The sequence below is a fragment of the Lissotriton helveticus genome, chromosome 11 (assembly GCF_964261635.1).
Source record: "Lissotriton helveticus chromosome 11, aLisHel1.1, whole genome shotgun sequence".
Taxonomy (NCBI): domain Eukaryota; kingdom Metazoa; phylum Chordata; class Amphibia; order Caudata; family Salamandridae; genus Lissotriton; species Lissotriton helveticus.
Window position 1 is genome coordinate 1,123,153,367 of NC_136072.1, and position 27,536 is coordinate 1,123,180,902.

At 46.7% G+C, this 27,536-nt stretch overlaps 2 protein-coding genes across 7 annotated transcripts in view; both read left to right on the top strand.

Annotated features, from left to right (window-relative positions):
• Positions 1-27,536, top strand: part of LOC144792685 (immunoglobulin lambda-1 light chain-like) — a 381,648-nt gene that overhangs the window by 152,532 nt on the left and 201,580 nt on the right. The window lies entirely within an intron of this gene.
• The window catches only part of LOC144792683 (immunoglobulin lambda-1 light chain-like), a 289,530-nt gene that overhangs the window by 68,958 nt on the left and 193,036 nt on the right, over positions 1-27,536 (top strand). For 3 of the 6 annotated variants that reach the window (XM_078667837.1, XM_078667838.1, XM_078667840.1), the window contains exon 1: positions 24,346-24,450. The exons of the other annotated variants lie outside the window; for them this stretch is intronic. In XM_078667837.1, coding sequence (XP_078523963.1) covers positions 24,402-24,450 — 49 coding nt within the window. In that variant the 5' untranslated portion in view covers positions 24,346-24,401. Of the gene's footprint in view, positions 1-24,345; positions 24,451-27,536 lie in introns of those variants that run through there. 6 annotated transcript variants of the gene reach the window in all.

The following is a 27,536-nucleotide window of genomic DNA, read 5'->3' on the forward strand; positions in this document are numbered from 1 at the left end:
AACTTATGGATTATCGTTTCGATTTTCCTATTTTACATGTGTCCAGCCTTTCTTTCATTGCCTGAGCTGCGATTTTGACTGGGCCCTGGATTTCTGTCTCTGCAATACGGTGTCTCCTGATGCGGATTACGATCGGCTTATGAGTCCCGTTGTTACTCATAAACTGCTTTGTTCTGGTGGAGGGATTATGGCCTTGGCAGCGATGCATGGAGTTCTGGGTCGTTGGAATATATTCGCAGCGGCGCAAGATTTCTTGGCACAAAGCTTCCTCGAAAACCCACCGAGTTGCCCTCTGATGGTGCTAGAGGGTCCGATGATTGAGGAACACGTGTGTTCCTACCCTTACTTGAATTGGATGGTCGAGATATTTTTGGATGACAACAGTGACTTCCTGTTGGAGGCTGTTGCTGCATATTTTGCTTATTCATTAATAGGAAGAGATGTGATTATGACTCTCTCCTCTATTGCGAGACATTGGTTATTTTTTTCCTGGTTTCATCAATTTGTGGTTCAAATTTTTTTCCCAGGCCCATTGACTTTGTCAAAATGTCCAGATGTTTTTTTTTATTGAATATTGAACTTTTACCAAACTGTAACTTTTTATTCCACCTACATTTTGGCTCCCCTTGTTGCAAATTTGATATTGACTATTGTTCTTCAACTCTGCATTCCTAAATTTGCCCCTTATCTTATCTTATTTTGTCTTATCCGTGCTCGGATCATGGGAGGGTGTCATATAAATGGGCCTTGCCTTTACACTGTGTTAAGTTAGCATGGCTTATTAGAAGTTTAAACGCCATTTTTCCTCTCTGCTGATTTTGCACACGACACATTTATGATAATTGTTTAGAGTATCGCAGGCTATTTTGCTTCACACGAGAATAATATGTTTTCAGCTTTTGCTTAGTAAGCTATGTCTGTACAGTGAGTGCCACGACCTTCAAGGTTGTTTCAACACAGTGACTTTTGTTGGGTCTGATTGGTGCACGAATTTAGACATAACACATGTTTTATAATACACTGCGCAGAGCATGCAACACACACTTGAAGATATTCGAAAGCTGAGAGTTGGTGTGGAAGACGATATGATTCCAATCTACTAATTCCAGAGGTATGGGGCCACCCGTCTAAACCCAAAGAGACCTTCTGTAGATATAACATAATATACTAGCAAGGGAGGGTCAGATTGCATTACTATTGAGCATTCTTCCTTTTAGCATTTCACCATGGTTTCACCCTTTGTATTTTATGGAATTGTAACTATGCTGATAATCTTGCTGCTAATAATATGCTTGCTTGTATTAGCTAAGATACTGCATTTGAGAACACGGCACTCGAAATAAACATTTCAAATCTGCTTGTGTCCTCATTGACTCCTCGTTCTGGATTTGTTTGGAAGTATAACGAAAGAGTGTTCATGTGTTACACGTTACCTGAGGTGTTCTAAGTCCATGTTCTGGGTTGTCGAAATCATTGGGGTACGGAAGAACCAATGTGACACTGATTGCTAGTCTGGTAGGGGATTTTGGATACTAAGGTGAGTTTTTGGCACACCCTAATTCACTGAGGTTCCAAGTCTCTATGCACAGTTCTGTGTAGGAGCAGAAATCCCTGCTACAGTACGGGACTTGCAATGTGGGTTTGGTCTTTCCTAAAATGTTTCATGTAGATAACTAATGGAAAGCATGAGATAGGTAAAGTATTAAGTCGAAAAAGAAGATCAAGTGTGCTGGAAATAATAGGTGATGTTTATGGAGCACTGATACCAGCAGTGGGAATTCCGTTTAATGCAAACAGAATAAGAAAATTGTCCACAATAGTTGATCGTTTGTCAACAGACACTGCAGGAGGATTCCTGATGGTGAATACTGAAATGATTGCTATGAGAGCTATGGTAATGCAAAATCGACTTGCCCTTGATATAATTTTAGCAAAAGAAGGAGGAGTCTGTGGAACATTGCTGTACTTATATTTCTGATAAAAGTCAAAATATTGAGAAATATATTACAAATATTACAGAATTGCACAAAGAAATTGTACCACTGGAGGTTGAAGGTGTTCTTGAAAAATTGGGTAAGAGTCTTACAGCAATCAAGCATTGGTTTCAAGGGATAGGTAGTTCAATTATAGGTAAAATACTAATTCCAGTAACAATTTTAGTAATAATAATTTTTCTGATAAGGCTGTGTTGTAAATGCAAAAGTAGAAGAAACTTTAGACAAGCAATAAAGAAGACAATTCAAGAAAGAAATGCAAGGGAGAGAGAAAGGAATGAAATAGAAATGGAAGAAATAAGAGAGAAGATTTTTAAAGATTCAAAGGAGAAAGATACTAAAGTATAGATTATACTAAAACAAAGAACTCGAAACCTGTTCTGCTAAATTCTTCAACATTTTGAGAGATGTTTGGTGATAAAATCACCAGATGAGGGAATTGATGGAGCAAGGTGGGAAACAAAATTTTGTGTACCCCTTGTAAAGTCAAGGTTCCATAACATTCACAGTGACTAATGGGATGTTGTGAAAAACGAATCAACCATAGTATTAAATGCACACACATGAATACACGGGATACTAATTTTGCCTGCATGAATTAAGATAATTAACTAATTTGTATTGTTATTGTGGTTTGAACTAATACACAGCTTAAAAAATAAATAAAAGCAGCCTAAATGTGCTTATTGTCCACGTTATTATGCCAAATAGTCGTCGGATGTGTAAATATAAAACGCATTTATGTGGCTTATTGCTAGGTAACCACTAATAAAGAAATATTAGTATGGTGGGAGGTAAACATAAGGGCTTTAGTTCCATATTTAACATAAATTTGTGTTTGTTTTCATGATAGTTCCAAGAAGTGGCCTTTGAGGCCTAGTCTGAAAATGGACGCTCGGTTAAACTGCGAGCAGATGATGAACTGCTCAGGCGTGCTCAAAAGCCTGCAAGTGAGATTGAACTGCTTGTGCTCAGAGAAGTTCAAGGCTACGGTGTCCTAAAGCTAAGGATGGTTGCCAAAAACATGGACTCGAGTGTTCTGAATGTGTGAACTTTTGCCTAAGTTGCGAGTTGGGGAAGTGACCAAGCAAGAGACTGTTTAAAACAAAGACTTATTATTAATTTGCTGATTCACTGTGAACATGATGTTGTAATGGTGAGGAGATGCTCACCCATCCCAAATTTGTCCAATCAGAACCCGAGTTGCTGCTGTTAGATACTTTTTAAATAGATTAGGTTAGGAAATTAGTGTATAAAAGCCCCTGATTTTACTTAGAGGGGGTCGCTATTTTGATTTCTACACGAGGTGCTGCTGGACTAAAGATCGATTCCTGGATGTAAGAGACTTTGATTTTATTTCTTATTTCCTTTGCAGGGCTAAATGATAAGAGGAGGGCGGTAGTTAGGGATGTTAGGAGAGAATGAATCTGGAACTATCTGTTCTTTGCTAAAACGTTTAACTGTTTCTTGAAATAACAACTATATTTCTGAGCTCAAATAAAATGATCATTTTGAATTAAAAGTTCATATTTTTTTGTTGTTGAATAAAGAATTAATAGAGAATTAAATGTCAGACATATTAAGTTTTTAATAAAATAGGGTAAATGAAAAGTTGAAAGCTGGTCTTGTAATTTTTCCTACGCCTAATTTTCATTCTAGCAGATGCATTGCCACTATGGTGGTGTGTCTGAATAAAAGTCATGTTTGTTAAACCATGGTAAAAATCATTTAGACTACAGTTGTAAATAAATGACTAGTGGAATTGATTTAGACATTCCGCCAATGTTACAGCATAACTCTTTGGTTTGCCTTCACCAATTCCTGAACCTGAGTTAACTGAATAGAAAAGAGTGCAGTGTCATGGGCCCCACTGATGAATGAATGTGTGTTTTGGAGGTTTCAGGGACAAGGTGATGTTGATTTAAAATTATTTTTTGAGTTCCGCTGTATCACTACTAAGGCTCTGGAGGGCTGGTTACTGGACAGCAAAGTACAAGACTATACAGGATTGTATAATTTGATTGTGAGGGAGCAGATCCTTAATAATTCTCAAAACCAGCTTCTACACCAGCACCTGGTGGACTCTGATCTGACCTCTCATCAAGAACTGGGTAAGAAGGCAGACAAATGGGTCAGGACCAGGGTTAGGCCTAAAAATCAGGGTGGTGACCAGAAGAAAGATTCTATCAAACCACAAGAGAAAGGTGGGGATAAATCAAAAGATGAATCCACAACAGGGCCCCACAAATCCCCTGAGGGTGGTGGGTCCGAAGCTCCTTCCTCTACTGTCAAGAAACCTTATTGCCATATATGTAAGCAACCTGGCCATTGGAAAACTGACAGCAGTGTCCCAAAAGCCAACAATAAGGAAAATATTCCTCCAAGTAATACTCCAACACCTCCTGTTACTACTAGTAGTAATCCCCCAGGTGGTGGGAGTATACCCAAAAATGTGGTTGGGTATTCTTGGGGAACCCAGGTAGACTCTGGCCTAACCAGGTCCCCTACTACAGCAACTCTTGTCTGTGATGGTGGCATGGGGTTTGCCAACTTCACTGCTTGTCCCAATACCTTGGGCAAGTACAGACAGGAGCCCCACATCAATGGTCAGAAAGCTGAGGCCTATAGGGACACAGGGACTAGCATCATTATGGTGACTGAAAGACTAGTCCCCTCAGAACAGCTTTTATCTGGGTTTACATACCAGGTGACCAACATTGAAGGAGTCAGGTCAGATCATGCCATGGCAGTAATAAATCTCAGCTGGGGAGGTGTCACTGGCCCAAAGAGAGTGGCAGTGTAAATGTAAATGTATGTGTCTTGTAAAGCGCACTGCTGCCCTGAGGCATCGTGGCACTGTAGACCGCTGGGGAACCCGTCCTCGCTATCCCTGTGAGATGGTCCCTACTGGGTATCTCCAAGGTGAAACCAGGCATCCCCGGCGAATGTGGGGGGCCGTTGTAGAGATGAGACAAGCTAATGCCCAGAGTTGCCGAGTGTGATCCCTGGTTAGAGTAGGCACCGAGGCGAGAATTATCGAGTCCGCTGACCCTGGTCCATGACCCTGCCGCTTCAGGAATTGAACCCTGATCCCGGGCCGTTCTCTGCTTCCAGGTCTGCCGCCTCTAACCAGTGAGCCACACCACTCCACTAGTGTCTACAAACTTGCCTGTAGATTGTTTACTGGGCAATGATCTTGAGATTCCAGCCTGGGCTGAGGTAGAGTAACAGGCCCATTTCAAAACGATAGGCCTTCCTGAAAATGTTAATAGGGCTGTGATGGTCACAGCCCAATCCCAAACAGATTTTTGTGTTGTGATGCCTGAAACTATGGATCACTCCACTCAGGCAGAGAGCATTGGGGAGGAAGAAAAGTCTCCCCCCCCCCACTAGACATTAGGTGAGGGTCAGCCTCCTTAGGGAACTGACCCTACCCCTTGTGAAGGAACTGCCCCAGAGGTAGCCAGGCCTGGCCTGGCAGAGCCCCTGATGTCAGTGGACCCTTCCAAGGTGGTACCCAGTCTGGAGCAGGTAACCTGCCCCTCTCTACCCTGCCTCAGTCAGCCCAGGGCTTTAGAGATCAGGGAGGCCAGTGGACACCAAAGGGCCCCCTGTCCAGAGGAACCCCCACATCAGCAGATTAGGGGCACCCAGTCTAGTAGCCCTAGCCAGGTGAAAATTCCTCAACCCTCTGAGGGATCTCCGTTACCCTTGTGTAGGAACCTCCCCCAGGTGGACTCTGTTGGGCACAGGCAAACCTGGGACCCAGTGGCCCCAAACCTGACCTGTCCCTCCAGTGGTCCAACCAAAGGGACCCAGCCTCCAGCTTTAGGCAGCCAGAGGTTGACCCTGAGAGCACAGTGCAACTCAGTCATGGAAAGAAAGGCATGCATGGTGGATAGTGATTGGAGGAAGCTGAGCCCAACCTTAGTAGGGCCTCACTTCAGTACTCTATCCCAGCACCAGCCTTTTACTTTGCCAAAACACCCCACAGGTAGAGATTCCCTATGGCAGAGACACTCTGATACCCTTAGGGTGAGGGATTGCTTAGTGGACCATAAGACAGGGGCTAACCATGCTAGTGCAGGTACTTCCTTATATGGCCACTTAGTCAATATAGGCTTACCTGGACAAGGATAGCCTTATCTCCTTTTGTTTGGGGGGTGGGGGGGGTTGTGTAGGAAGGTGGATATCTGACTATATGGTTACCCCAACTTTTTGCCTAGTGTTTTGCTGGTTTTCGACTTAGTTGGCCTGGAATCCTGCTATTCAGGGTCCCAGGCTATCTGCTCTCACTATAAAATGGACTCCATGTATTTTAGGTACATACCAGATTGGTTACTGGGTCACCTCTGTGAGTCCCTGTATAGTTACCATAGGTAACCAGGGCATAGGTGCATCCAAGGCCTACCAGAGGCTGCAGCATGTATTATGCCACCCCTGGCTGGCCCTCCAAACTTACACCACAGGCTGTTCACCCAGCCTGGGTAAGGTGGTGTAATCACCCCTTACTTAGATATAGTATATCTATATCTACCTTATATATAGACACATATGCACCTATACGTCACTTCTATGGCAGGCCTCATCAATCCTGAGGGCAGAGTGCTTGGTTTTATGTGAGATGGTGCCCTAGCATTAGCTGAGCGCCTCTGCAGCTTTCGGAACCATCTCCTTATAGCTGTTCTATGATATAGCCATACCATATACTCGTAAGTGCATTTTAATCCTCGCGGTAAATGCTAACGTTGGTTTGGCTTTATTAAAACATGTCGTGTAAGGTGTCAAACACTTTGGAATACTACCCGCCCACCAGTCCTGGTGGTGGGGGTAGCATTCCACCATTCTAGAGGGAGAAGACATGTAGTTACTGGTAAACCCGGTTAAAGTTAAACAGAGCCTCAGCATCACAAAATGGACGCTGCTGCCACAGACACGAGTCTGACCTACTGCTGCTGGATGAAACTCTGGCAGGGGAGGCCTGGACAATAGATTTCCTGTCAAGGGAGGTGCTAGCACCAGCCAAGACAGACTTTAGTGTATTGGAGCAGGGAGGGCTGCATTCAGAATGCATTTTCCAGAAACTGCCTGGGGCACACAGGGTGCTCCATGCATAGCCCGGTTCAAACCAGTTGCTGGGGCACTCCAGCCCTGCTCTGGCTCAAAACTGGACAAAGGGAAAAGGGTGTAACCACCCCTTTCCCAGGTCCACCCATAGGAGGGACCTTACAGGTGGTCCAGCCCCCAAACTGAGTACAAGTATAGGAGCTGTGTCCCTAGGACTTTAGATTATCCCGGACAAAACTTTGAAACACATATCCTGGACCTTCGACGTTCCATTTCGACTGGAAGATTGAAGACATCTCCATTGTGGTCAAGGAGTGATCACCCTGTGCAAACAGGCACCACCAGTAACTTGGTGTGCATCCTACTCACCCCTATGTTGTATTTAGACTGAGCCCGTCGTGGGATTGCACCCGCTGGTTAAAAATTGATAACGAGAGAAGAGCATGATAGAGCTTTCATGAATCCACAATATCGGCAAAACATCGTGGTTCATCTACAAACATTGTATTGACTTGAACAGCATGAATTGGAATGTTATAAGTGCTGTGTTGAAGCGTTAAATATGACATTTTTAGTGTTTCGGGAGGTGACATTACTGAATAATCTTTGAAAAGGACCAAGCACTTGTTTGTATATTACACAGTGTAAATACTTTCGGCATATAGCACCATGGGAAATGTAGTCTTTACAAAATAATGTGGGGATGGTGTGGCGGGAAACCTTGCGTTTCGAGCCAATGAGGTGAAAGCAAGGTGGGGGGAGTATGTTGATAAAGGGGAGGGGAAACGATGTCAAGGTGTGAGCTTGGAACGCTGAGGAGGATGGAAACTCTCATGGCAGGTACGAGTAAAAGCCTAAAATGTAGCAGAGTCACAGTGGATTGATTACAACGAAGGATAAGGAAATAAGGTAGAAAATATTGCAATGTGAATATTTTTTCGGTAAAAGTTTGCATAAACAGGAAAGTGACTTAGAAGGTACAGAAGGAGCGGTGAGAGGGGCGGGAAGGATGTTGAACGCGCACACAGTTATGTTGGGGATCAGTGTTGGTTATAGGGGAAGGGAGGTTGTTAAGCAGTGAGGTGGGTTATTTGGTAGTGGGCGCATTAGAAGAAGAGTTCATAATGAACAAACCATGACTGCTAGTTTACAATGTATTTCTTTATTCAAATAAGTATTTGATAGTGTGTTTTATTTGAAACTGAGAGCATGTTGCGATATTACAGAAATTACGAGTGCTGACTTTCGAATGATTAATGGGCAATTGTTGTTACTGTTGTTTGTAGTGACCCTTGACGAAGGGCGCTTTTAAAGCCCGAAATGCATTGAGATTTTATCAAATAAACACTGCTTGAGATGAACTTTGCATTTGTCGTATTTGCACGAAGTGGTCTGGATGGGCACAGTGTCAATATGAGAAGCTTTGAAAAAAAGCAAAACATTCCGAGTGGGGATTCGTTTAAAAAGGAGAGAAACTAAAAGTTAAGAATAAAACATGTGGAGTTTAATAGTGAAAACGTGGAAAAAATTGGGAATATATATGATCGCCTAAAGATGGCACTTAGCAGTGCGTTTGGATGGGGACAAAATGATGCCCCTAAAATATGGAGTACCACCTGTAACTTGCCAGTCTGCATTGTCATGGCTCCCACCGGAACCCGAAGGCTCTGCGACACAGGACATGGACTTCCAGACATCTCTGACGCTGCTCGACAATCTCAGGAAAGCTAAGACCCTTGGCAGACACGAGACACGTGGGACCAGAACTCCTGGACATCCTGCATTTTGCTAACTGCATCGACTCCTGAGGTAACTCGAAGTTGTGCATTAGGGTACGTTAAGCCCGGAACCCGAGCACCATTGGAACTGAAGCTCAGCCCTCCACACTCCACGAGTGCCGCATGAGGCCTGCTCTTGCATTTCAGCTCGATGCGTCTTCCCGGTTCCTTGCCCATTGGCTAGTGAGCCCCAGGACGACTTCCTTTTGCGACTAACTCACTTTCCTGGTTTCTTTAGGCTTGCTCCAGCTTCCCTGCAAAGGAGGAGTGCCACAGACCTTGCTGGTCTGCACCGAAGCCAATCTTCATCTCCTTCGTGGATTGCGTTTGCCAAGGCTTGTTGGGCCCAGTTCCTTCCTGGTTCCTTCCTGGTCACTGGCTAGTGACTCAGACTCTGTCCCTTCTGCTTTCAGGTTCTTCAGATCTTCGATCCATCCTTGGATCCACCCGGACACTTTTCCTTTGGTCGCCTGCAGCACTTCTTTGCAGATCTCCATTGAAATCGACGACGAAACCCGACATCAAAAGACACCTATGCAACCGGCTCCCGTGGGTGAGGTAACACTGGTCCACTGGTAGCACCGAGGTGCTTGGCCCTCCAAGGGTCCTAGTCTAAAAGGGTTTCATCGTAGTTAACCTAGAAGAGTCCTTAATCTTTAAAATTATAAGTTGTTTGTTTACCATAGAAAGTCAATGGTAAATCGCGGCTGTATTGAGACACTGCACGCGTCTCCCATGGGTCTCCTACTTCCTAACATTAGGTTGTTTAGAGTAGCTCCAGCGATTCCCCAGGCCCCAGGCCTTCTTTCTAACCCAGATTTGGTTCTTATACCACTATTTCAGTATATGGTTAGTGAGGCCCCTAGGGCCGAACGTATATTTGCACAACTTATCGTATGCTAATGAAGTGCTTGAATGTACTTTTACCTCTGACCTCTGACCTCATTAAGAGTCCAGAGGGGTTGTGTTTAGAATAAATACATATATATTTGATATATACCTTGTGTGGTTTCCTTTCATTTGGTATCAAGGGATTATAATTGGTAAAACAACTAGCTTCACATGCTCTCTGAAGTCTTAGCCTATTGACTGCTGGTCCATGCTACCACTAGGATAGCTTTCTATAAGGTTGACTTTACAACCACCATCAATAAGGGACGATTAGACTGGTGCAAGGTGCCCACTAGAACTAGTGGACATCATATGCCAGGCTAACTTCTCACAGTCCCCATCACTCTTGCTACATCCATGCATTATATAATCTGCAAACATTCTACAGAGTTGATGATGAGTTCAGCAATGTCGCCGAATAGTTACACAAAGTGTTCTAGAGGTACCAGTTCTTATGAGTATGTTATAAGATTTGGCACCCATTCTGTGCTGTGGTGGCACTTTGGATAATAGTATTTCATGCTCTGTTTCTGCCTCTGAGTTTGCATAGTCAACATCTTTCCATTGAGAGGTCCATTTCAGGCAATAGAAGCGCCTAGGCATATCATAGCAAAGAATATTTGATAGCAGGTGAAACTCGGGAGTAACATTTGGAACCATGGAAATACGGATTCAACATCCTACATGTTATTGAGCATGGACAAGAGGCATTCATCCCTCTGACTGCAAGAAAGTTGATGCATGTACTAACATCTGTCCTGCAAATGTGTTGGTAGTGCGTGTTGGGAAATATATTATGAACATAACAATAGCAACTAAATTATGTTTAACTAGTGATCGTTTTCAAAACTTAATTTGGTGGTGGGCACCCAAATACTTTGTCAACATTGTATTTAAGATGATTAGGTTCAGGCTAATGGAACTGGAAAAGTGTATTATAGAATGCATCATTAGCAGCTGTTTGACCCAGAGGCTAGAATCATAAATTCCATACCTTACCCAGTATAATGGTTTCATTTGTAATAGAGCAAAGCAACATTTGTTATTCATTCTTTTAAAATTCTGTAAGGGGACAATCTAAATCCACTCTAACAGTTATTAAATTGTGTTATACTATGCCCAACCTTACTGCCAGTGCTCTTAAAAATGCTTTACTGGCCACATGCATTGAGTATAATGACACCCCATATCAGGCATTGTATCAGAAGATTGAAGGGTATCCCACAAGTGACTGATTCTGCACAGAAAATGGCTCAGCTCCCACTATTCTAAGTGTTAGCCCCACTTCCCTCAGAAGTCTGATTCTCTTTGCGTCCACTACTCTTACACCCAATAAAAAAACACTCTTCATTTGGGTCAATGTTTCAGTATGATTCCCTTTACATTCATGCTGATGTATGGGTTTTTTCTGACGAACCTCCAGTCATAAGCCTCTGAGATCAACCAGCACAAGATCACAGAGTTGCAAGCAGAATCACTTAAAATCTCTGCTGTATTAACAGTCCGGTGCCGCTGAAAGAAGTTCCATGCTGAGCACCAGCACACACCTGCTTAAGTTAAGCATGCCCAGGTATCCCTTGGTGCCTTACCTAAAGCATCACGACATTTCTAAGAGAAATGCTTTTGGTGCACGAACAACTAATAAAAACAATACAAGTAAGAAATAAAAAGTTAGCACGTCCTATCTAAATTTGTGAAAAGGATACAAATCCTGTGAATTAAGAAATCCTATCGTAGAGACCAAAAGTCACTGCAAAAATAAAAAAGGGCCTCGTCATAAACTACATTGTGTAATGTATAAAGTAGTACTACAGTAGCAAAGTCACTACTACTACGAAATAAACCTGCGGGTGAGGCCTCTGTTCCTCTCTTTCCTCTGCGGAGAAAGTGGCGGAGGTCTGCACACATTTAAATATATGTTTCTGTAGCAAATGTGGGAGGAGCCAGGAGGAGTGGAACCAAAATGGGATATAGGTTTTACTAAATGGGGGGGATTAAGGGACATTTAAGGAGGGGTTTATGGAGTGACCTGCTGAAATGGCGACCTTGGTAAAAGAACGCTACAGTTATTGTCAACACAAATGTTCAAAACAAAAACACACCTTTTAATTTTAACCCCTCTATGCACACGGCGGCCAGGAGCCGTCGTGCGCAACAGTGCTCGTGTGCGCATGACAGCTCCCGGCCGTTATGGCCCACAGCATCGGAAATACATTTACATTTTATTTCATTTATATCGCGCATAAATCACCCGAAGGTCTCAGAGCGCTGAGTGCGGGCACCAGAGGGATTTCTTCTTCACCCCTAAAGCCTCGGGAGCTGGGTAAGAGCTTCCCCAGCTTCCAAGGCCCCCGCCTGGTTTCCCTGAAATGACGATTGGTGCGCACGTCGTGCTGACATCATTTCAATGAAACCGAAACTGAGATGAGCCAAGAGGCTCATTTCAGTTTCAGCTTCTATGTGCTCAGCAAGCTATCTCAGCCCCCTGAGCACATAGAAACTCAGGGGGGGGGAGATGGGGGCAGTAGCCCTCAATCTGCCCCCCAGGGGGGCAGAATGTCGACTAGATACCAGGGATTTAAAAAAAAATTATAATTAGGGGTAGGGGGCTGCCAATATGCGCATGCCAATGCCCCACACCCCGCCGCAAAGGTACCGTCTTTCTGGCCCCCTGGGGGGCAGAAAGCCCACTAGATACCTGGGATTTTTTTAGGTTTCGCCTGGCGTCCGCTGCGCAGCAGCGTTCGCGCAGGCAAAATCTGTTGATCTACACTATGTGGCAATGTCCCACCTTAGTCTACCATTGGCTAACTCCATAAATGGAGGCTAGCCATTGGCAGACATTGTTGTCCGTCACTCTTTCCCCCGTCCGGTCGCGAATCGGGGGCGTTCCCGTGCCTTTTTTTAAGTCCCGCCCCCTTTTTTCGTCACCCGCCCCTTTTTTCGTCACAGCATTTTGCCGTCAAGGCCGGACCAGATTCGGGGGCGTTCCCGCGATTTTTTCGCTGGGCGTGGTTATCTTATGTGGGATCGACTTTGTTGCATGTCATTCTGGCCAAACACGCCCCCGAATTGCCTTGCCTTCCTGCTTCCTGCTAATCCATTAACACTAGTGCTGTCCAAAGAGGTGCTGCATTTTCCTACGAACGCTTGCTAATCATTGCTACTTTTCAATTATAAAAAAAAAAAATTCACTCGATTTCCCGCTGTAACGTTTTCCTTGGCACGTACGATGGATGCTGTAGGCTTTCGTTGTTTTTCGTGAAACCGCCATGGGTTTTTAGTTGAACCACCCAGTGCGCTGTGATTGGTTCTCCCGGCGACGCGTCATAGCAAGGACGCGCTGTAGTTGGCTGCCGTCGGGAAGACCCCGCTGACGTCACTGGGGGCTCGCCGAGAGAGCCGCGACCTGATTGGTCCTCGTCACCCGGGTCGTTTCTCAGAAGCTGCCGGAGCCTCGTCCAAAGAAGATTGCGGGGAGAGGAGACCGAGTCATCGATGACCCGACCCCGCCGAGGGATCTCCAAGTGAGTTGCGCACCCCTGGCCTGCCGTCCCAAGTGCAGAGAAGCGCACCAGCTTCCCGGCGCTCGCTGGGGGGTGCTTGGCGCGTCTGTGCCTCAAGTGGTGCATTAAAGGCTGGTGCATGGAGTTGTCGTGCTGCTTCGACACGGCACCCTGTCCGATCCTGCTGAGATGGTGCTCCCTCCATCTTACTTTACTTTCATACATATTGCATAGATCTGGTCGCCTTGTACGCTCTCCGTACCAGATGCCATGTAGCGTATGCAAGGGGTAGAGATCTGTTTTGATTATTGTAAATACACCAGGCAAAATTAGACCCACCCCTCACAGACTCCGACGAGCCGGATGTCCACACGTGGCTGAGAGCGGCCGGCGTGGCTACCAAAGGGAGTTCAATTGGATTTTGGCTAAAACAAAGTTGACTTTGCTGGGTAACCATAATAAAGAGTTCCCAGCCCTGTGGACAGGCTAGACTGCTTTACTGGCAGCGCGGTAATATGCAAATTAAGCGCTGGGTGCGAGGCTCCTTTTCGGAGAGCACTGTGATCAACAAAGATGTCAGAGAGCTCTGCATGTGTGACTAAGTACTTTCATGCGGTGATCCTGGGTAAATCACTCCTTTCCCCTCTTTTCTTATTGACAAAAGCCGACAGTGCTTAGAAATCTGGCAGGTTGTATGAAGAACTATGTAAAACATACGGGAGAGATCACTCCGTTCAGGCTGGAGGAGCTGTAGGTAGCTGCAGTGTGTTATGATTATCTGATAGTGCCTTCTATCGCTAGTAAGGCTTCGAAAAGATTTCTTAGCGTGATCGCCGTTTTCATGCTATTAACGGATTCAATGAAAACTATGCTGCACCGGCCTATCTATAAAGCTGCAGGGTGTTGTTTAAGGGAATGGCGGGTGTAAAAGCAGAAAACGCATTATTTTAGTGATTTCATTTAGAGTTGTGCTATGGTGCAAAGTACTCACTCACTCACACACACTCCCACTCACTCATTCACTCGCATACTCACTCACACACACACTCACTCACACACACACACACTCACTCACACACACACTCACTCTCTCTCTCACTCACTCACACACACAATCACTCACTCCTGCCAGCCCTCCAATCGTAAGGTAATAAGGCGCCAGGGTGCTTGGAGTAGTCCAACAGTGTTAATGGGATCAGGGGAAGTGACAATTCCCCCAAAGAGTGGGTCACTCTGGGGAGTGGGCTCAGGAGAGACCCCCATGCCGTGGGCTTCCAGTTTGTCAAGCTTCGCGCCCGGGCTGTGTGGGTGTGTGTGGGAGGCTCTGTGTGGGGGAGGCTCTGTGGGGGGGCTCTCTGTGGGTGTGTGTGTTTAGCATTTGCGAGAGATTATGCTATTGGTATTGTAAATAACAATGCCATTTATTTATCTGTTTTCAAAACCAACACATAAATAAAAATATTGTCATTTACAATGCCAATAGCTCTAACTTTTGTAAAGGCAAAACCGTTGCATTGTAAATGCTTGTTTAATTATAATTTAGGGTAGGGGCTGCCCAACATGGGTATGCCATTGCCCCACCCCTCACCCACAAAAATTACAGCCTTTCTACCCCCCAATCTGCCACCCGGGGGGGGGGGGCAAAATGCACACTAGACGGCAGGGATTTTGTTTGGCAAATTTGAATTAGGGTGGGGCAATTTGCAAGCCTGTTTTATCCACAAAAAAAATCCATGGTGTCTAGTGGGCTTTCTGCCCCCCTGGGGGCCAAATGGGGGCATCAGCCCCCAATCTGCCCCCGGGGGGGGGCAAAAAGCTCACTGGACGCTAGGAATTCTTTGGGCAAATATTGTAATTAGGGTGGGGGCATAGGCATGCCCGTTTTGTGCAGCCACCACCCTAATTCAAATGTGCCCCAAAAAAATCCCTGCCGTCTAGTGGGCTTTCTGATCCCCGAGGGAAGATTGGGATCATCCCCCAATCTGCCCCGCGGGGGGCAAAAAGCCCACTAGACGCCAGTGATTTTTTTGGGGCAAAATTGAATTAGGGTTTGGACTGCCAAAACGGGCATGCCAATGCCTCCACTCATCCCCCACAAAAATGACAGCCCTCCTGCCCCCCCTGTGGGGCATATGCGGCAGAATCCCAGAATCCCCTGCAAACCTCAAATCACCGTGCTGGCACAGATGTCCTGAGTAAAATGATACTTCACTTGTGTGGGTGTCCAAAGCAGAACTGGCTAAAAACATATATATTTTTAAATGTAGCGTTTAGAATTCTCGGTGCAATACTCTAAATCCCTATGTTTTGGGCTCTTCCTAGTCACAGGCCTTTGGCCCACCCACACAAGTGAGGTATCATTTTACTCGGGGGAACAAGGGGAACGCTGAGTAGTAGGACATTTGTGCGGGCACTTTGATCCCACGCAAAAATGTATGGAAACAATTGGTCACAGTAGAACAAACACGGAGGAGACCTATGTGTGTCACCCACGATCGGAATGGAAATGCATAGGCAAGAGGGACTGGTAGGAGATATGTACTGAGTAATCTTGATTGATGTTGAGCTGGAATATTTTGATGGTAACATGCAATATGTCGTTCAATCGTGTAATGTATTACTGTGATTTCAATCAATAAACAAAGTTATAAAAAAAATAAAATGTATGGAAACAATGATTTTTTCAGCTAAATTTTTGATTTGCAGGGGATTCCGGGTGAGAAAACGTTGGGATACCCACGCAGGCCATACATCGCTGGACTTCCCCGGGTGTCTAGTTTTCAGAAATGTTTGGGTTTGGTAGTTTACCAAGATGGCCGCCGAGCCCGGGGACAAAAACCCAGGTGACCCCCCTTGCAAAACCAGGTTGCTTTGTCATAGGTCATTTTGATGTCACCTCTTTAGGTTATGGGCCCATGCCTGTTGTGGGTACTTGACCCACCCATGCGAGTGAGGTATCATTTTTATTGGCAGACCTGGGGGAACACTGGGTGGGAAGAAATCCACGTAGATTCCAGAAGTTTCCTAAACAGAAATTTGAGAAAAAAGTGATTTTTTCAGCTAAATTTTAGGTTTGCAGGGGATTCTGGGTAGGAAAAATATTAGGGGACCCACGCAAGCCATACCTCACTAGACTCCCCCGGGTGTCTAGTTTCCAGAAATGTGTGTGTTTGGTAGGTTTCCCTAGATGGCCGCCAAACCCGGGGCCAACAATTCACGGGACACCCCTTGCAAAACCAGGTTGTTTTGTGATAGGCAATTTTAATGTCACCTTGATTAGTTTTGGGCCCTTGCCTGTTGCGGGGACTTGACCCACCTACGTGAGTGAGGTATCATTTTTATTGGGAGACCTGGGGAAACGCTGGGTGGGAGGAAATTTGTGGATCCACATAGATTCCAGAACTTTCCCACACAGAAATTTGAGAAAAAAGTGATTTTTTAATCTAAATTCGAGGTTTGCAGTGGATTGTGGGTAGGAAACCTTTAGGGGACCCACAGAAGCCATACCTCGCTAGACCCCCCCCGGGTGTCTAGTTTACAGAAATGTATGGGTTTGGTAGGTTTCCCTTGATGGTCGCCGAGCCCAGGGCCAAAAACTCATGGGACCCCCCTTGCAAAACCAGGTTGGTTTGTGATAGGTAATTTTGATGTTGCCTCAATAGGTTTTGGGCCCTTACCTGTTACGGGTCCTTGACCCACCCATGAAAGTGAGGTACTATTTTTCTTGGAAGACTTTAGGGAACGCGGGGTGAGTGGAAATTTGTGGATCCACGCAGGCTCCAAACTTTTCACCACAGAAATATGAGTAATATTAGTTTTTTTTTATACACTTATTTAGGTTAGCAAAGGTTTCTGGGTGACAGAACCTGATGAGAGGCAGTCAAGTCACCACATCCTGTATTCCCCTGGGTGTCTAGTTTTAATAAATATATAGGTTTGCTAGGTTTCCTTAGGTGCCGGCAGAGATAGGGTTCAAAAACCTCAGCTAGGCACTTTGCCAAAAAAGGGTCATTTTTAAATGTGAAATTGTGGTGTGTCCACGTTGCGTTTTGCGCCGTTTCCTGTCGCAGGCACTAGGCCCACCCACACAAGTGAGGTACTGTTTTTCTCTGTAGACTTTTGGGAACGTGGGGTGGGTTGAAATTTGTGGATCCACGCAGATTCCAGAACTTTCCACCACAGAAATATGAGGCAAATTTGTTTTTTTACAATTATTTAGGTTTGCAAGGGATTCTGGGTAACAGAACCTGGTGAGAGGCCGTCAAGTCACCCCATACTGTATTTCCCTGTGTGTCTAGTTTTCTAAAATGTATAGGTTTGCTAGGTTTCCCTAGGTGCCGGCAGAGCTAGCTTTCAAAAACTACAGCTAGGCACTTTGCCAAAAAAGGCTAATTTTTCTCTGTGAAATTGTGGTGTGTCCATGTTGCATTTTGCGCCATTTCCTGTCATGGGCAATAGGCCTACCCACACAAAATAAGTACCATTTTTCTCAGAAGACTTTATGGAATGCGGAGTGGGTGGAAATTTGTGGATCCATGCAGATTACAGAACTTTCCATCACAGAAATGTGAGGAAAATTTGTTTTTTTTTAACAATTCTTTAGGTTTGCAAGGGCTTCTGGGTAACAGAACCTGGTGAGAGGCAGCCAAGTCACCACATCCTGGTTTCCTCTGGGTGTCTAGTTTTAAAAAAATGTATAGGTTTGCTAGGTTTCCCTAGGTGCCGGCAGAGCTGTGTTTAAAAACAACAGCTAGGCACTTTGCCAAAAAAGGGTCATTTTTCACTGTGAAATTGTGGTGTGTCCACATTGCGTGTTGAGCCATTTCCTGTTGCGGGCACTAGGTCTACCCACTCAAGTGAGGTACTGTTTTTCTCAGAAGACTTTGGGGAACGTGGGGTGGGTGGAAAGTTGTGGATCCAAGCAGATTCCAGAACTTTCCACCACAGAAATATGAGGAAAATGTGTTTTTTTTTAAACATTTGTTTAGGTTTGCAAGGGATTCTGGGTAATATACCCTGGTGTGGGCCAGTCAAGTCACCCCATCCTGGATTCCCCTGTGTGTCTAGTTTTCAAAAATGTATAGGTTAGCTAGGTTTCCCTAGGTTCCAGCAGAGCTAAGGTTAAAAAACTACAGCTAGGCACTATGCCAAAAAAGGGTCATTTTTAAATGTGAAATTGTGGTGTGTCCATGTTGCGTTTTGCGCCATTTCCTGTCACGGCCACTAGGCCTACCCACACAAGTGAGGTACCATGTTTCTGGGAAGACTTTGGGGAAAGCAGAGGGTATGGAAATTTGTTGATCCACGCAGATTCCAGAACTTTCCACCACAGAAATGTGGGGAAAGTGTTTTTTTTTTAAATTGTTTTAGGTTTGCAAGGGATTCTGGGTAACAGAATCTGGTGTGAGCCAGTCAAATTACCCCATCTTGGATTTCCCTGTGTGTCTAGTTTTCAAAAATGTATAGGTTTGCTGCGTTTCCCTAGGTGCCGGCAGAGCTAGGGTTCAAAATCTACAGCTAGGCACTTTGCAAAAAAAGGGCAATTTTTCATTTTGAAAATGTGGTGTGTTCACGTTGCGTTTTGAGCAGTTTCCTGTCGTGGCCACTATGACCATCCACACAAGTGAGGTACCATTTTTATCGGGAGACTTACTGTAATTTAGATTTGTAGAGCAACTGTTATTACCTATTGACTTTTGATGCATTTCAGCCTTCCAAATGAAAGACAATGTGTAAAAAAATAAGTAATTTTTAAAAATGATCGATAATTCTCATGCTAGTATGAGTATTCCCAATTTTGAAAATGTGCAAATATCTACTGTTTTTAAACTCTATATTTTTTTCCCATTTCAGAAATACATTGGTGTCTTTCATACCGGTTTTTCCATGTATACAATTTCCCAGAATAATTGCTATATACCCGGTACATATTAAAAAACCATTGCAAGTCACTGCTCAGTTTTTGGCTCTGGGTTCGTCAGGTTCTTGGGGAACTTACAAGTCCTATATATACCCACAACTAGTAGTGTCCAGCAAATATATCGGTATATTGATTTCAAAGAACTGTCATAATTAAAAGAAGGTACAGGTGAAAACGTTGACAAAAAAAGCTGTTTTTTTCAACTAATTTTCAATTTTTCCTATATTTAACTGTTACTTTCTATAAAGAAACCTTGAAGGATTTACACAAATGACCCCTTGCTGAGTTCAGAATTATATCTACTTTTTCAAAATGTATAGCTTTCCAGGATCCATTATTGCTTTTCTACCATTAAATGGAAGGAGGTTGCCTGCCAAGCCACCCCGAGACGCACCCACGGACCCTTCACCTGCTGTACCTGCAAGTTCACCTGCCTCCGAACCTGCCCCGCACCCGCCAAGACAAGCATCAGCAGGAACCACCTCAAGTGCATCCTGCTCAACACCCGCTCCGTCCACAGACACGCCGTGGAACTCTGGAACCTCCTCGACGCTACATCACCGGACGTCGCCTTCCTCACGGAAACCTGGACAAACCTCTGCACCCGACATCGCCATCGCCATCCCGGACGGGTACAAGATCATCAGGAAGGACCGCATCAACCAGACCGGAGGAGGCATCGCCATCGTCCACAAGAACACCATCCGCATCATGACCGACGCCAACGACTCCTTCGCCGCAGCCGAACATCTCCACTTCCAGATTCACACCGACCCCAAGACGACCCTCAGAGGCACCCTCATCTACCGACCCCCGGGACCACGCACACAATTCAGCGAAGACATCACAGACTTCATAAGCCCACACGCCCTCCCCTCCGCTGACTACATCCTCCTAGGGGACCTCAACTTCCACCTGGAGAACAACAAGGACCGCAACACCACCGCCCTGCTGGAAAACCTCGCCAACCTTGGACTCAAGCAACTGGTGAACACCCCCACCCACTACGCCGGCCACACGCTTGATCCCGTCTTCTCTTCCAGCAAGTACATCACCTTCAGCCACGCCACCGGACTCCACTGGACCGACCACAGCTGCGTCCACTTCAGCTTCAAAAGAACGATGACCCACCACCACCCGCAACAGGTACCTCACAGGAATTGGAGCAAGATCACCGCGGACCAGCTCACCACCTCCCTCAACCAGAGCCCACCCGCCAACACAACGGACCCCAACGAAGCTGCCTGCAACTTCACACAGTGGCTGTCCGCCTGCGCCGACGACCTCGCACCACTGAAGAACCCTCCCAGCAGACCCAGAAGCAAGAAGGCATCCTGGTTCACCGACGAACTCAAGAACTCCAAGAAGACCTGCCGCACCCTCGAGAAAGCCTGGCTCCTCGACCGGACCACTGACAACATGACCGCCCTCAAACACGCTACCCGCAAGCACCACCAGCTCATCCGCACCACCAAGAAGAAATCCCTGAAGGAACGACTGGACAACAATACCCACGACAGCAAGGAACTCTTCAGCATCGTCAAGGAGTTCTCCAACCCCAGCACTGGCACCAACGACATCACTCCGTCACAAGACCTCGGCAACTCCCTCGCCTCATTCTTCCACCGCAAGATCGCCGACATCCACGACAGCTTCGGCGCACCACCCACGTACCCAACCGTTGAACCAACGCCCCCCACCGCCACCCTCCGCACCTGGACCACGGTGACCACCAAAGACACAGCCCGCACGATGAACACCATCCACTCCGGATCACCGACCGACCCCTGCCCACACCACGTCTTCAACAAGGCCGACGCCACCATCGCACCCCAACTCCGGAACATAATCAACACCTCCTTCAACACCGCCACCTTCCTGGAGAGCTGGAAGCACGCCGAGATCAGCGCCCTCCTGAAGAAACCTACAGCGGACCCCACCGACCTCAAAAACTTCCGCCCCATCTCGCTCCTCCCTTTTCCTGCCAAAGTCATCGAGAAGATCGTCAACAGACAGCTGACCGCCTTCCTCGAGACGAACGGATCCCTCGACCCCTCGCAGTCCGGCTCCAGAGCCAACCACAGCACCGAGACCGCCCTCATCGCAGCCACCGACGACATCCGGACCATGCTCGACAAAGGGGAAACAGTGGCCCTCATCCTCCTGGACCTCTCCGCTGCGTTCGACACTGTCTGCCACCGCACCCTAGTCCAGCGCCTCAGCAACACCGGTATCCAAGAGAAGGCACTGGCGTGGATCATCTCGTTCCTCGCCGGAAGAACACAATGAGTCCGCATCCCCCCGTTTCGCTCCGAGGCCACCGAAGTCATCTGCGGCGTCCCGCAAGGATCTTTACTCAGCCCCACCCTCTTCAACGTCTACATGAAACCTCTTGCAGCCATCGCACGCCAGCACAACCTCAACATCATCTCCTACGCCGACGACACCCAGCTGATCCTCTCCCTCACCAGAGACCCCGACACCGCCAGAACCTGCCTACACGAAGGGATGAAAGACGTCGCCGAGTGGATGAAGGACAGCCGCCTGAAACTGAATTCGGACAAGACGGAAGTCCTCATCCTGGGATCCTCGCCCTCCGCCTGGGACGACTCCTGGTGGCCCCCAGCCCTGGGCACCACACCCAAGCCAACGGACCACGCACGCAACCTGGGCTTCATACTGGACTCCTCTCTCTCGATGACCAGACAAGTCAACGCCGCCTCCTCAACATGCTTCAACACCCTGCGTATGCTTCGCAAGATCTTCCGCTGGATCCCAACCGAGACCAGGAAGACTGTCACCCAGGCACTCGTCACCAGCCGACTGGACTACGGAAACGCCCTCTACGCCGGAACCACAGCGAAGCTACAGAAAAGGCTCCAGCGCATCCAGAACGCCTCCGCCCGACTCATCCTGGATGTCCCCCGACGCAGCCACATCTCCAGCCACCTGAGGAACCTGCACTGGCTCCCCGTCGACAAGAGGATCACGTTCCGGCTCCTCACCCACGCACACAAGTCTCTCCACAACCTAGGCCCCAAGTACCTCAACGACCGCCTGACCTTCTACACGCCCACCCGCCAGCTACAGTCCACCAGCCTCGCCCACGCAGCCGTACCACGCATCCGAAGAGCCACCGCCGGAGGAAGATTCTTCTCTTACCTGGCTGCCAAGACATGGAACTCCCTCCCCATCCACCTTCGGCTGACCCAGGACCATCTCGCCTTCAGGAAACAACTCAAGACCTGGCTGTTCGAGCAGTAGCATGCCCCTTCCCCCAAGCGCCTTGAAACCCTCCCGGGTGAGTAGTGCGCTATACAAATGGTATGATTGATTGATTGATTGATTGATTGATTGATTGAAAGCACAGAAAATATCAAAAGTAAGCAATGTCCCAGAAAAATGCCAAAACTGTAAACAATTTTGATTTTCTGACAAAAGTCTGCTTGTCCCTGAAATCTGGGAAGATGGTGATTTCAGCACCACCACCCTTTTTCTATACCATTTGCAGGGAAAAAAACAGACGCTTTCATCAGTAGCCCTTTTTTCGCATTTTTCCCTAAAAAAACAACATTTAGCTGTATTTTGACTCATTCCTGGGTCCCCTCCAGGGGAATTCACAAACCCTAGGTATCTTTAGAATCCCCATGATTTTGGAAAAAAAAGGTTGCAAATTTTGCGTGGATACCTTATGTGGTCAAAAAGTTACAGGGGCCTAAGCGCGAACTACCCCAAATAGCCCAAAAAAAGGCTTATCACAGTGGGGGGGGGTGGGGGGGGAGGAGGCCTAGCAGCGAAGGGGGTAAGAAACCTTGACATATTTGTTTTTACATCTGTTCAACACAACATATGTAATTTCTGTGATTTGCAAAATGTGTTTTTTTTTCAGTGTTCTCATCCTATTTTTGGGGTTTTTTTTTGCTGACCCAGCTGCGGTCCGCCGGTTCTTAGAGCGCATCCTGGGTACAGAGACCTTTCTGGTTCAGGATGGTATGTTGTTGTTACTTTGGATGTTACGATTGCATGTAATTTTATTTTTTGCAATGACTTCCGATACATATTGTCAATTTGTACTGCATTTTCCAAATTCGAAATATACATTCATAAAAATGGATAGGAGATGGTATTCCACGTATGAACGCTAGGTGGCACTCTGTCCTCTCACAATTAAATGTATTATTATTGTTAGCTACATTTCTTCATTGCAACGAAGAATAGCTGCCTTTGACCCCAAATCCATTTAACTCCTTGAGTGCTCATGACAGCTCCCGGCCATCATGAGTGACAGGAGTGTGCTCATGACAGCCGGGAGCTGTCCGAACGTTGCGGCTCCGCCCACGCGGTATTAATTCCCCGCCTGTGCGAGAGAATTTATCAGTGGACGGAGTTCGGACGGCTCCCGGCCGTCATGAGCACACGCCCACCGTCATTTATGACGGCCAGGAGCTGTCTGGTGTACGGGAGCACAACGCCAAACTCCGCCTCCCGTCACACTGCGGCAGAATTTGGGTTAAACACCATTATACGTGTTATTTGTTTATCTCTTTATGCACTTGAACAATGTCGCTCTCGTTCATTTATTGTTGTTACATATTCAGGAGGGGTTCAGAGATTAAAGCTTTCTTGGCGACTCATGGGCATACATTAGTTATGCACTGGTGGAATTTCCAGTTTAATCGCTGCAATTGGTTTCTACAGAATGCAGGTTTGGCAAGTGGGGTTTCGGACTCTGGTCTACACATAAGAGAAAGAAGCAAGTGGCTGTCTACATCTTTATTTAAAAAAATACATCATCTCAATCCAAAAGGCACCGGTTCCCAGTCTTAAGATGTACCTAGACCGACCTGGGTAGTTCATTACTATAGTACGTGCTCCAACCTCAGGAGTAACTGAACCAGAACTTAACAGCGTGGATGTGAGCAGGCGGAAGATATCTAGTCATCGGTAATGGCGAAAGAGGGAGGGAGGGCTGAGAATTTATAGAGGGAAAGGATGCTGGGAGCATCGAAGAACACGAGGGCAGGACACCAGCCAGAATGATATATAAATGCATTTTAATGACTACAAAACATGGAAACTGTATGGGGAACAGCGCGGAACTGCTTATGTGTGAGGCGACAAATAGCAGTCAGAGAGCTGTGATGGGATTTGCATGCAGGGCGCTGCCCCAGCCCAGCCGGTGCTTTAAGAAAGCTCTGTCCAGATCCGTCCGCACCAGAGACCAGAGCTCTGCTGACGCTGCGCCATGTCCCGGGCTCCCCTCCTCCTCCTCGCGCTCAGCGCGCTCTGCGCAGGTGCGTTATTCAGTGACATTCTGTTATCTGCTCTAAGATACATACCTCATATGTAATATTCACTTCTCTCCTTGTCACGTGACGCTGTTAGTCCTCATTCCTCCTTTCATTCCAGGTTCTGTTGCTCAGCGGGTTCTGACTCAACAGCCGCCCTCGGTGTCTGTGTCTCTGGGAGGAACCGCTGATCTCACCTGCTCCACCGACAGCATTGAAGACCAGTTTGTGCACTGGTACCAGCAGAAGCCTGGCCGGGCCCCCAGACTGATCGTGCATAGTGATAAAAACAGACCCTCAGATATCCCAGAGCGATTCTCCGGCACCAACCCTGCCGGTCATGACAGGGCCACTTTAACCATCACCGGGGCCCTGGCGGAGGACGAGGCGGACTATCACTGTCAGATCGGTGATAGTGGAGCTCACAGTGACCCAGAGCGACAGGGAAGTGAGACTGAAACCCGCCCTGAAGGTGCCACAGAGCGGCGCCCTCACCGCAGCTGCTGCTGCTTGGCTGAGGACGTGAGCCGTGTCTTATGGTTTCCATATGTCACTCTCTGGGGTGTTCATTCCCTATGGGCTCTAAAAGTGATCAGTCAGTACCATTGAGTTGGGTAACAATAAACATCTGTTATTCAGCGCCAAGACACCTACGGGTAATCGTGCTTTACAAATACACGTTATGTTATGTTATGTTACATACCTAGGAGCGCCTGTCACTGACGACCTTAAGGTGAGTAGAGTTCGGTCTCAGCCTAAATTAGTTTCTGTCCCTTTTTAACACTGCCTTTACAACATTTGTGTCAGATACTTCGTGTGATATACTTCATGTCACATACTTCTGGTGGCATATTTCTGTGACATACTTCCTGTGACATGCTTTGTGTGACATTCTTCTAGTAACATACATCGTATGACATGCTTCGGAGGATATATTTTGGGTGACGTACATCGTATGACACACTTGCATTTTTTTTGCCACTATCAGTTCAATACATTTAGATAAATACATTCGTAAATACATGGGGAAACACTACCAATAATGCATAGATTATAAAAGGGAGAATAAAACACTCTTTCTACATTTCATATCTAAGAGACAAAATAATATTATAAGACAGTATTCAGGACACCAGAGACTGCAAATGGTTTGGGCTAGAGCTTAACTAGATCCACTGTCAATGTACCTTTTCTAGATGGGGACCCAGATGTCTTTCCCCATTTTTTTAGACCTCCATCCTTAGTGCCCACACCGTCATTCGCTCCCCCTTGCATTTTATACACTTCCCATATAATGATTACACAGGACACATTGTTATGGGTAAAGAACTGCTGCAGGTTTATTTTCATACAACAAAAGTATGACGTTTTAGTGGGTTATCATACGGGCGATCCAGGGCAGGCAGCCCCTCGCTGCCCCGCCCGCCTTATAAACCAGCCGGCATGGTGGGTCGACGCCCGGACAGTGCAGCCTTTGTTGATCCCATTCCGGATCACATGATCATGTCTTATACTCCCGCCCCTTTCAGGGGGGAGTGTGGTATGGCACACCCCCGGTTGGTCAGGCCCCCCAAACCCCCGAAGGACTAACGGAGCGCCGTCGCGGTTTTCCCGGAACCTCCCTGCGGCTCCAGGTCATTGGCTCAGGCACTCTTACTGTGACAGGCAGAGGTACCCTTACTGTACCGGTCTGCCGCAGAGGTACCCTTACTGTACCCGTCTGCCTGCAGATCGCCCTGTAACTCCGTCTGCAACACAAAAGAAAACATTAGAACGTTCAAAACAGCATGCCACCTGCCCAGCTGCTGGGTAAGAGGATAGGGTGGGTGCAGCGAGGCAGTCAGGTGCAGGACGACCGGAACCGCGTCCGGACAGGAATAGCCGGTGGGGCAGGATAACCAGCAAAGAGGTCGCATACAGGGCGGCTGGGGCCTAAATACCTGGCCCATCCCCAAACGCGCCCTCCCCCGGATGCACGTCACTGGTGCATCCGGCCAGAGGAGGGGCTGGTGAACTGCCCAAGCCTCCCCCTCTACGAGGACTGAAGGAGGGGGGTGCTACGACTAATGGGCACTAAGGGGGCTGCCCTGCTGATGTCCCCCTGTGGGGGACGCGGGCAGCGGCATTCCTTTCTTATATACCCTTTTCGAAATTGTAAATAGCTAAAAGCCGTGTAAGCCACTGTTGAAACGAGGGAGGGCCCGAATCCAGCCAAGCAAAGGATATACATATTCTTACTACTGCCATGACCAAAAAAAAAAAGCAATCTTGTTGTGCCTCTGGCACTCATTCCTTCGTGATCCCTAATAACATTAATGCGCCTTGAGACCCTCACGGGTGATTAGCGCGCTTTATAATTCCCTGATTGATTGATTGATTGATTTTAATCCTCAGAGAATGCGCCAGGAAGTTTTCTGTAGCTGTCTACAGAGACTGTAGGATCGGACAAGTAGCAAACCTATGGACAATGTCAGCCTCTGTGCTGCGCCATCGGGGGCAGAGGACTCCTTCTGCGCCACCCCATTGAGCGATCTTGGCAGGCGTATAATATGTGTAGGCTTTCCTGTTTTCAGTTTCTATTTTTGGTAAATTCTGGTGGGGTTTTGTCAGTGTTTTCAATATCTTAAAAAACAGTTGTTATCAGTGGTTACACATTTTCGCGCCACTAAAAGCAACAGAAAGTGTTTTTCTGGTGTTTATGGAACGTTTTGCTTTTTCTATTGCTTGCTTATTGCACTGAAAGAACATGGTATATAGACAGTGTACTTATAGTGTATATGAGGTCTAAATAGATTTTTGCAAATTAATTGTAGTACACCATACAATACTTCTTCAGTGAGTCTTTGGGTTATGTGTGCTCGCCCTTTCCTTCCTATGTAAACTTCAGTGAAATAGCCCTCCCAGCATTCATAGCCCCTTGGGCTGAGAACCATCAGCTAAAGGACACAGTTGGAATGATTTGATGCCACATAAAGCACAAAATGATAAATATTTGCGTTTTAGTTCCTGTGCATAAGAAAACAGTGCACCAGAATAGACTAAAAAGTCAATAGCATCCCTCATTAACTCTGAAGATTGTAAAGATGCTTTCA